Source organism: Garra rufa, chromosome 25 (genome assembly GCF_049309525.1).
Source record: "Garra rufa chromosome 25, GarRuf1.0, whole genome shotgun sequence".
In the NCBI taxonomy this organism is placed as follows: Eukaryota; Metazoa; Chordata; class Actinopteri; order Cypriniformes; family Cyprinidae; genus Garra; species Garra rufa.
This window is the reverse complement of record NC_133385.1, coordinates 5,088,192-5,096,963: the sequence shown is the minus strand read 5'-3', so window position 1 is coordinate 5,096,963 and position 8,772 is coordinate 5,088,192. Positions and strand designations below refer to the sequence as shown.

Sequence of the window (8,772 nt, the reverse complement as noted above, 5' to 3'; positions counted from 1 at the left end):
CCCTGTTGCTTGTGCACCTTTGCCTACCCAATTTCTTCCTTCCAGTCAACTTAGCATTTAATATGCTTTGATACAGCACTCTGTAAACAGTACCCCATTCACACCTTTTGTGACTTACCCTCTGTGTGGAGGGTGTCAATGATTGTCTCCTGGACCACTGCCATATCAGCAGTCTTCTCCAATAGTGTGGTTTCAAAGAACAAGAGATACCTGGAATTTATAATGTAGGTATGGTCATTTAATGAATCTCAAATGTAAATATTCTAATATTTTGAGAAACTGGATTTTTGACTTTCATGAGCTGTACGCTCTAATCATCAAAATTAAAACAAAAAAACTTTTGGAATGTTTTACTTTACATGTAATGAATCTTTTTAAAATAAGTTAGAAAAAAAAAAAAAACTTTTTCATGATATTCAAATGTTTGGAGATGCACCTGTATAATAATAAGCTTTTAAAAATATTTAAGTCCCGCAAATATTACAATTTACAATAGTGCATTCTTATTTAAAGAATGTAATTGTTTACACTGTTTTTACACTGGTTTTTAATCTTGTTGTGGGTCTACACAACCAGTCAAAAGTTTGGACACACTTCCCCATTAATGAGAATGGTGAAGTGTTTCCAAAATTTTTTACTGGTAATGAATATAAATAAATGAACTAATAAAATGACTTATATCGATATACTTAGAAATTTCTTACAGTGGTCCTTTTGAGCTTTAACTGCACCAGTGTTTCCTCTACTTTGTTAATAAGTTACGATCATTGATATGTTAATAATGATCTCTTGAAGTTCAACAGGGAAGTGACTCTCACTAAAAGAGTTAATCATAAACTCATGAGTTGATAAAGAGTTTATAGCGGACATTGGGAAACCAAACCCAGATCTGCTTTTGTCAGCTTAAAAATCACTTGAATGTGACTGGCTTTATGAGAAATATCTCAGATTAAAAGATGAAATTAACCAGGACAAAACTAAACAGACTGCTTATGTTGACTCTAGCATTTCACGTCTCATCTTCAGGAGGTTAGTATCTGCTCTCTTCCACTATTTAGCGAGGCTTTAACTGCTTTAATTAATTTTACTATAATATAAACTTGATTTCTTGCAGAAATGTCAATCAAAAATATTAATTGTCATGGATGAATATTTACAGAGTAATCCATTATTTTGTAGAGAGGAGTCAAATTACAGGGGGGTAAAAATAACTTTCCTTTTGGCATCTCTATTTTTAAGGCCCTATATGGTTCAGTTCCAGAGATATTGGAATTTTAACATGGCTCCAAGAGTAAATTGTTAAAATGCACATTTTCAGTAGGTCAATTTGCAAAAATATGATACTTATTTTAATTTAAAGAGCAATGTCTGAGGAACAAATAATGTTGAAACTAGAAATGTACCTGTAATAAATATTCTTTTTCCAAAATTTGCGTGCCTATAACTCAATAAGTAAAAGATATTGCAGTATGATTTCAGATTCTAGTTATTACTTCTAGAATCTTACTTTTCAAGGACATACAACGTTCAGTCCCAGAGATATGGGGATCTCAAAGAGGTTCTATGTCCATATTGTTGAATATTATTTATTTTCAGAGATCAAAAACTAAATGTTGGTCTCTTTGTATACAGCCCTGTTGACAAAAAATCAGCATATGCTGGTTATGTAGGTTTTGATGCTGGTATGCTGGTTTAAGATGGTCTTTTGCTGGTTTATGTTGGTTTTTAGCTGGTTAATGCTGGTCCTTAGCTGGTTTATACTGGTCTTTTGCTGGTTTATGCTGGTCTTTTGCTGGTTTATGCTGTTTTTAGCTGGTTTAAGTTGGTCCTTTGCTGGTTTATGCTGGTCTTTTGCTGGTTTATGCTGGTCTTTAGCTGGTTTATACTGGTCTTTTGCTGGTTTATGCTGTTTTTAGCTGGTTTAAGTTGGTCCTTTGCTGGTTTATGCTGGTCTTTTGCTGGTTTATGCTGGTCTTTAGCTGGTTTATACTGGTCTTTTGCTGGTTTATGCTGTTTTTAGCTGGTTTAAGTTGGTCCTTTGCTGGTTTATACTGGTCTTTTGCTGGTTTATGCTGTTTTTAGCTGGTTTAAGTTGGTCCTTTGCTGGTTTATACTGGTCTTTTGCTGGTTTATGCTGTTTTTAGCTGGTTTATGCTGGTCTTTTGCTGGTTTATGCTGTTTTTAGCTGGTTTATGCTGGTCTTTTGCTGGTTTATGCTGTTTTTAGCTGGTTTAAGTTGGTCCTTTGCTGGTTTATACTGGTCTTTTGCTGGTTTATGCTGTTTTTAGCTGGTTTAAGTTGGTCCTTTGCTGGTTTATACTGGTCTTTTGCTGGTTTATGCTGTTTTTAGCTGGTTTAAGTTGGTCCTTTGCTGGTTTATGCTGGTTCTTAGCTGGTTAATGCTGGTCCTTAGCTGGTTTATGCTGGTCTTTAGCTGGTTTATTCCGGTCTTTTGCTGGTTTATGCTGGTCCTTCGCTGGTTTATAGTGGTCCTTTGCTGGTTAATGCTGGTTTTTGCTGGTCCTTTGCTTGTTAATGCTGGTCCTTTGCTGGTTAATGCTGGTCCTTTGCTGATTTTTGCTGGTCCTTTGCTGGTTAATGCTGGTGCTTCGCTGGTTTATGGTGATCCTTTGCTGGTTAATGCTGGTTTTTGCTGGTCCTTTGCTGGTTAATGTTGGTCCTTTGCTGGTTAATGCTGTTTTTTGCTGGTCCTTTGCTGGTTTTTGCTGGTCCTTTGCTGGTTAATGCTGGTTTTTGCTGGTCCTTTGCTGGTTAATGTTGGTCCTTTGCTGGTTAATGCTGGTTTTTGCTGGTCCTTTGCTGGTTTTTGCTGGTCCTTTGCTGGTTAATGCTGGTTTTTGCTGGTCCTTTGCTGGTTTTTGCTGGTCCTTTGCTGGTTAATGCTGGTTTTTGCTGGTCCTTTGCTGGTTTTTGCTGGTCCTTTGCTGGTTAATGCTGGTTTTTGCTGGTCCTTTGCTGGTTAATGTTGGTCCTTTGCTGGTTAATGCTGGTTTTTGCTGGTCCTTTGCTGGTTAATGCTGGTCCTTTGCTGATTTTTGCTGGTCCTTTGCTGGTTAATGCTGGTGCTTCGCTGGTTTATGGTGATCCTTTGCTGGTTAATGCTGGTTTTTGCTGGTCCTTTGCTGGTTAATGTTGGTCCTTTGCTGGTTAATGCTGTTTTTTGCTGGTCCTTTGCTGGTTTTTGCTGGTCCTTTGCTGGTTAATGCTGGTTTTTGCTGGTCCTTTGCTGGTTAATGTTGGTCCTTTGCTGGTTAATGCTGGTTTTTGCTGGTCCTTTGCTGGTTTTTGCTGGTCCTTTGCTGGTTAATGCTGGTTTTTGCTGGTCCTTTGCTGGTTAATGTTGGTCCTTTGCTGGTTAATGCTGGTTTTTGCTGGTCCTTTGCTGATTTTTGCTGGTCCTTTGCTGGTTAATGCTGGTGCTTCGCTGGTTTATGGTGATCCTTTGCTGGTTAATGCTGGTTTTTGCTGGTCCTTTGCTGGTTAATGTTGGTCCTTTGCTGGTTAATGCTGTTTTTTGCTGGTCCTTTGCTGGTTTTTGCTGGTCCTTTGCTGGTTAATGCTGGTTTTTGCTGGTCCTTTGCTGGTTAATGTTGGTCCTTTGCTGGTTAATGCTGGTTTTTGCTGGTCCTTTGCTGGTTTTTGCTGGTCCTTTGCTGGTTAATGTTGGTCCTTTGCTGGTTTTTGCTGGTCCTTTGCTGGTTAATGTTGGCCCTTTGCTGGTTAATGCTGTTTTTTGCTGGTCCTTTGCTGGTTTTTGCTGGTCCTTTGCTGGTTAATGTTGGTCCTTTGCTGGTTAATGCTGTTTTTTGCTGGTCCTTTGCTGGTTTTTGCTGGTCCTTTGCTGGTTAATGCTGGTTTTTGCTGGTTAATGTTGGTCCTTTGCTGGTTAATGCTGGTTTTTGCTGGTCCTTTGCTGGTTTTTGCTGGTCCTTTGCTGGTTAATGCTGGTTTTTGCTGGTTAATGCTGGTTTTTGCTGGTCCTTTGCTGGTTAATGTTGGCCCTTTGCTGGTTAATGCTGGTTTTTGCTGGTCCTTTGCTGGTTAATGTTGGCCCTTTGCTGGTTAATGCTGGTTTTTGCTGGTCCTTTGCTGGTTAATGCTGGTTTTTGCTGGTCCTTTGCTGGTTTTTGCTGGTCCTTTGCTGGTTAATGCTGGTTTTTGCTGGCCCTTTGCTGGTTAATGCTGGTTTTTGCTGGTCCTTTGCTGGTTAATGTTGGCCCTTTGCTGGTTAATGCTGGTTTTTGCTGGTCCTTTGCTGGTTAATGTTGGCCCTTTGCTGGTTAATGCTGGTTTTTGCTGGTCCTTTGCTGGTTAATCTTGGTCCTTTGCTGGTTAATGCTGGTCCTTTGCTGGTTTATGCTGGTCCTTGACCAGCAACATGACCAGCAAAGGACCAGCATAAACCAGTTAAAAACAGCATCCCAGCATCAAAACCTACCTAACAGGCATATGCTGTTTTTTTTTCCAACAGGGAGCTGATACAGCTGATAAAAGAGTAAATAGATATATTTAATAATATATATTTAATACTTGCTGAGTTAAAGGCATGCAAACTTTGTAGAAAAAAAAACCCGGTAACACTTTCTATGAAGCCCCTGTTTAAAATACATTATAAGGGTATTTCTAAGACATTATAATGAGTGCATAATGCATTATAAAAATCATAATAATATGTTATATCATCTCATGAATAATCATATAGTAACAACAATTATAATACATTTTAATACTTGAGTATTTAAGGTTATCACTTTTAAGATTATGATTATTTATAACACACAATGGATTCCATATTAAATCTACTTCATTTTTAATGGACTATATCTTATTACTTTTTTTTTTTTTTTTTTACATTATATTAAGTTTTATTTTGATGGTCCACTTAGTCTATTTACTATAAGCTTAAACTTTGTCAACTAACACTCTTTGGAATATGAGTAGACTTAGTTTAAGGTTAGACTAGGTAGAAGGTTCATGTACTTGTAAAGTTACTTATAATATAATATAATAGTTTGTCTTTTGAGGAAACATCAAAATTTAGTGTTAGCATATATTTAGCATACTACTAATACTAATTACTGCTAGCTGACATGCAGTTGCAGAGTTACTTATCATAAGCTGTCTAAAGGTTACCATCAAAATAATCAAACTGATAATACAAATGTGTCATTACACATTAATCTGATCTGATGCCTGATAATAGGGTTCTTTGGGAAATATTATTATTATTACTTATAAGTAGTCTTTGACATGAGTAACATGGCAAGATATAAGACTTATAATCATACTCTTAAAAACTATAACCACAAATAAGTAAAAATAATACTATATAAAAATAATAATACATTAAAACTGTTCTTATGAATACTCATGAGATGATATAAAATATTATAAGGTTTTTATAATGCATTATGCATAGAAAGTGTTACCAAAACCTCAAACAGTGCTTTTTTCCCATTTTCAAATTTTTAACGTGATTTTATTTTTCATTTTTACCCCCCTGTAATTTGACCCCACTCTACAAAATACTGAATTACTCAGTAAATATTCATCCATGACATTTAATATTTTGGCTTCTATATCTTTTTTCAGAATAAATAGCAAAAAATGTATATGAGTTGAGTTGGTTGAGTTGACCATGGAATGACCCAGTAGTTGCAGCATGAATTGCAACTATAAATAGTCGTACTATAAATACAAATGCACATAAAAAGCTAACAACAACAAAAACATTGCATTAATTACATCTTTAAACACGTCTACATTAAAAAATAGAACATGTTAGTAATATATCCACCTTTCTGTCACAACACGATAATTACAGTTTATTTGATTACAGTTAATCCTTCATAATTGTTGGTGATTTGTGGATTTAAGCTAAATCGTTTCCGCACAATGTTTCTGCTGTTCTACACGTGAGGGCTGTCTCGTCGGGTTTTAAGCTAGTGTAAATCAATAGTTTGTGGTTTGTGTCGGAGATCTCACAGCTCGTGTTTGAGAGAGGTCAGCGTTTTCTCTGAGCTCGGCCAGCGCTTTCTTCCGGTTCAAGGGGGCTGTGCGGTTTCGTTTCGTTCCGCTTTTGCCGTGTTTATGCTTCTTATACACAACAGAAATGGCAGCGCTTACAAGTCACCGTTAGAAAAAAAAAACTTGCAAAATGCGACAGACTACTCACAGCCTGGAGCCCTGCCAATTTCTAAGAACTAGTCATACTGGTTTAATATCTAATCAGACGTCGAAACACATACTTGTGGAGCATAGCAAAACAAAAGACAGCACAGAACTAACGTTACACTTAGAGCGTTTTCTAAACGTGAGTAAACACGACTTTTCTTTACATTCTTAGTTTTGTGGATAAGTTGAAACTTTAGTAAAAGATATTTAAAGTTATAGGTTGTACAATGAAATTTACCAAGACAAACCCCAACTTGCTCTTTACACTGATTCTTGTATTTCACACCATATCGGTGCAAGCAGAAGGTAATGTACCTCCTCATCAATATCAGTATTTTGGTCTCCTTTTCTATACATTTGTTTACTCTTTGCATGCTGGTTTCTCACTGTCTTCCAGCTTCTCGCGATGAAGAAGTGAGGATCCTGATTGTGGGAACCAGAGGTCACTCCAGATTCAATGCTGCACGTCTTTTGTCAGGAAGGAAAGATGATGAGATTGTAAAGACTCCGGTAATTACAGACGAGGCTCATAAAATGATGCTGGTCACTGGACCAAACCTCTGTGAGGAGGACACAGCGAGACAGACCTTTACAAAAGCGTTGTCTCTCTCATCTCCTGGACCTCACGCCGTTTTAATGGTCCTGAATCTGGAAGATCAACAATCACAACAGTGTGATATTGTGAAACAAGCCCAGGAGCTGCTGGGAGCAGAAGCTCTTCAGTACTGCATTGTTCTTCTGCTCCAAAATCAGGAACATCTCACAGGAGCCTCCAGAGAATTAATCAACGCTTGTGGAGGAAGATTTCACATGATGGGAGACTCTGCTCAAACTGCAGCTCTTTTAGCAGAAATAGACAAGCTAGTTTGGCTCAATGATCACAGATTTTACTCAGCGTTGACACAAGAGTTGGACACAGAAGAGACCAGCCAAAGTGTGCATGAAGAACATGACAATTCAGGAGGAACTGCACGATGGATTATTCTCATTCTACTGAACACAGCTTTTATTTTCACTAAAGTAAGGCTTTTTCATTTTGTGGAAATCCTGTTTGTACTTATTAGTTTTTCAATCACTTTAAGAAACATTCTCAATCCAGATTCTGCGGTTCCTTTAAATCTGATCCTATCCTCCACTTTTGCAACAGCCGCTGCATATCGTGACTTTGCGAATTCACGACACGCACACCAAATCATAATGTTTCTAGTCATGATCTTTACATTTCCCAGTATAGTGTTTATAGCAGGTCTAGGACTGACTTTAGGAGCCGCTTTCAGTGTACGGACGTGGTCAGATGTGCTCATAGCGTGCCATGCTGCTCCAGGCATCACATTCGGGACTCATTTATACACTATTTACTCCATTATACCAGATCAAATGCAAGCTCGTACGACTTTAGTCTTTGCATTTAAGTTATTCCTGTTTTGTTTTGTTGGAGTGACGCTCTCAATGGGACTTGTGACTGTGTTTGCTCTGTTTAGTGTGAAGACAGGTGTATTTCTGCTAATATTAGGATTTACAAAAGCGTATTTCCATTTTAAGAGTGATGCTGTGACATTTGTTGTTTATTTTTTAATTTTTCCATGCTGTTGTGTATTTATTGGTTCTTTAATTTCCTTTTTATGCAGTACATTATTTCATTATGTTTTTATAGTAATTTGAAGCTAGTAGTGACTAAATCACAAAATTTGTCTTACAACTTTCTCACTAGTTTATTTAATTGGTTTACTGAACATTTACCTCACAATGTCTTTTCCACCACAGTTCAAATGAAGTTTTGTGTTTATCAGTATTCTGTGATGAATTGTTTTTTTAATTAACTAGAATAAAATGGCTAATTCATTTGTCTTCTTAAAGCTATTTTCATAGTTTGCATTTTATGCATGTAAATACATTTCCAAAATATTTGGACACTTCATACATAATTTTGCATAAATAAAAAGAGAAATTAGTAATTACTGAAATCTCCTGTTCTGCATTTATTTACATACTTCATTTTTTAATATTCACTGTTTGTTTAAATCTCATTTGCTAGGAGCACAGTAGCAGATATCATCTACTAAAACATCAGTCAGACAAATGAACAAAGACACTCGCTGTAACAATCTGCATTCGCTTTGGATAAAGACATCTGTTAAATATCCACTTACTTTCTCCGCAGCTCTGCTGACAAACCAGTGCAGTTTTACTGGAAATAATTCAGATCACATTGATGTTGTGATTTTAAGCAGCAGAGATATCTACAAACAAAAATAAAACTGTCAGTATAAAACTGAATGCACATATTACTTAAATATTAGTTGTTCATTATTGTCACATCAGAACCCACTAAAACATGCATCTCCATCACCAAGACTATTAAACGCTGCTGTGCGTTGTGTGTTTTTAAAGCCTATGTAGATCTAAAAGAAAGTCTAAAATCATTCTGTCAGCATTCAGTAAATATGCCAAGTCATGCTGTTGCTTTGAGCATTTTAATTATGTCCTACAACATCACTTATAAATATAGCTGCAAGCAGCAATCACCAGGGTTAAAGTGCTTTAAGGCACTTAAGCACATTTAAAAAAAGACATTAC

The 8,772-nt window shown here is 36.8% G+C and overlaps 1 protein-coding gene across 2 annotated transcripts; it reads left to right on the top strand.

The window, feature by feature from the left end:
• Positions 1-892: 892 nt before the first annotated feature.
• Positions 893-8,046, top strand: LOC141302039 (uncharacterized). Of its 2 annotated transcripts, none has more exons than XM_073832236.1 (2): positions 893-1,029; positions 6,593-8,046. In XM_073832236.1, the coding sequence occupies exons 1-2, from the start codon at positions 957-959 to the stop codon at positions 7,855-7,857; spliced, it is 1,338 nt and encodes a 445-aa protein (XP_073688337.1). In that variant the 5' UTR covers positions 893-956; the 3' UTR covers positions 7,858-8,046. The 2 variants fall into 2 exon arrangements, with proteins under 2 accessions (XP_073688337.1, XP_073688336.1); XM_073832235.1 differs by lacking the exon at positions 893-1,029 and adding an exon at positions 6,030-6,501.
• The last annotated feature ends 726 nt before the right edge of the window (positions 8,047-8,772 follow it).

Coding starts and splice junctions, on each gene's coding strand:
- LOC141302039 (XM_073832235.1), top strand. CDS start 6,423: ATGAAATTTACCAAGACAAACCCCAACTTGCTCTTTACACTGATTCTT. Junction 6,502..6,592: donor CATATCGGTGCAAGCAGAAG/GTAATGTACCTC, acceptor ACTGTCTTCCAG/CTTCTCGCGATGAAGAAGTG.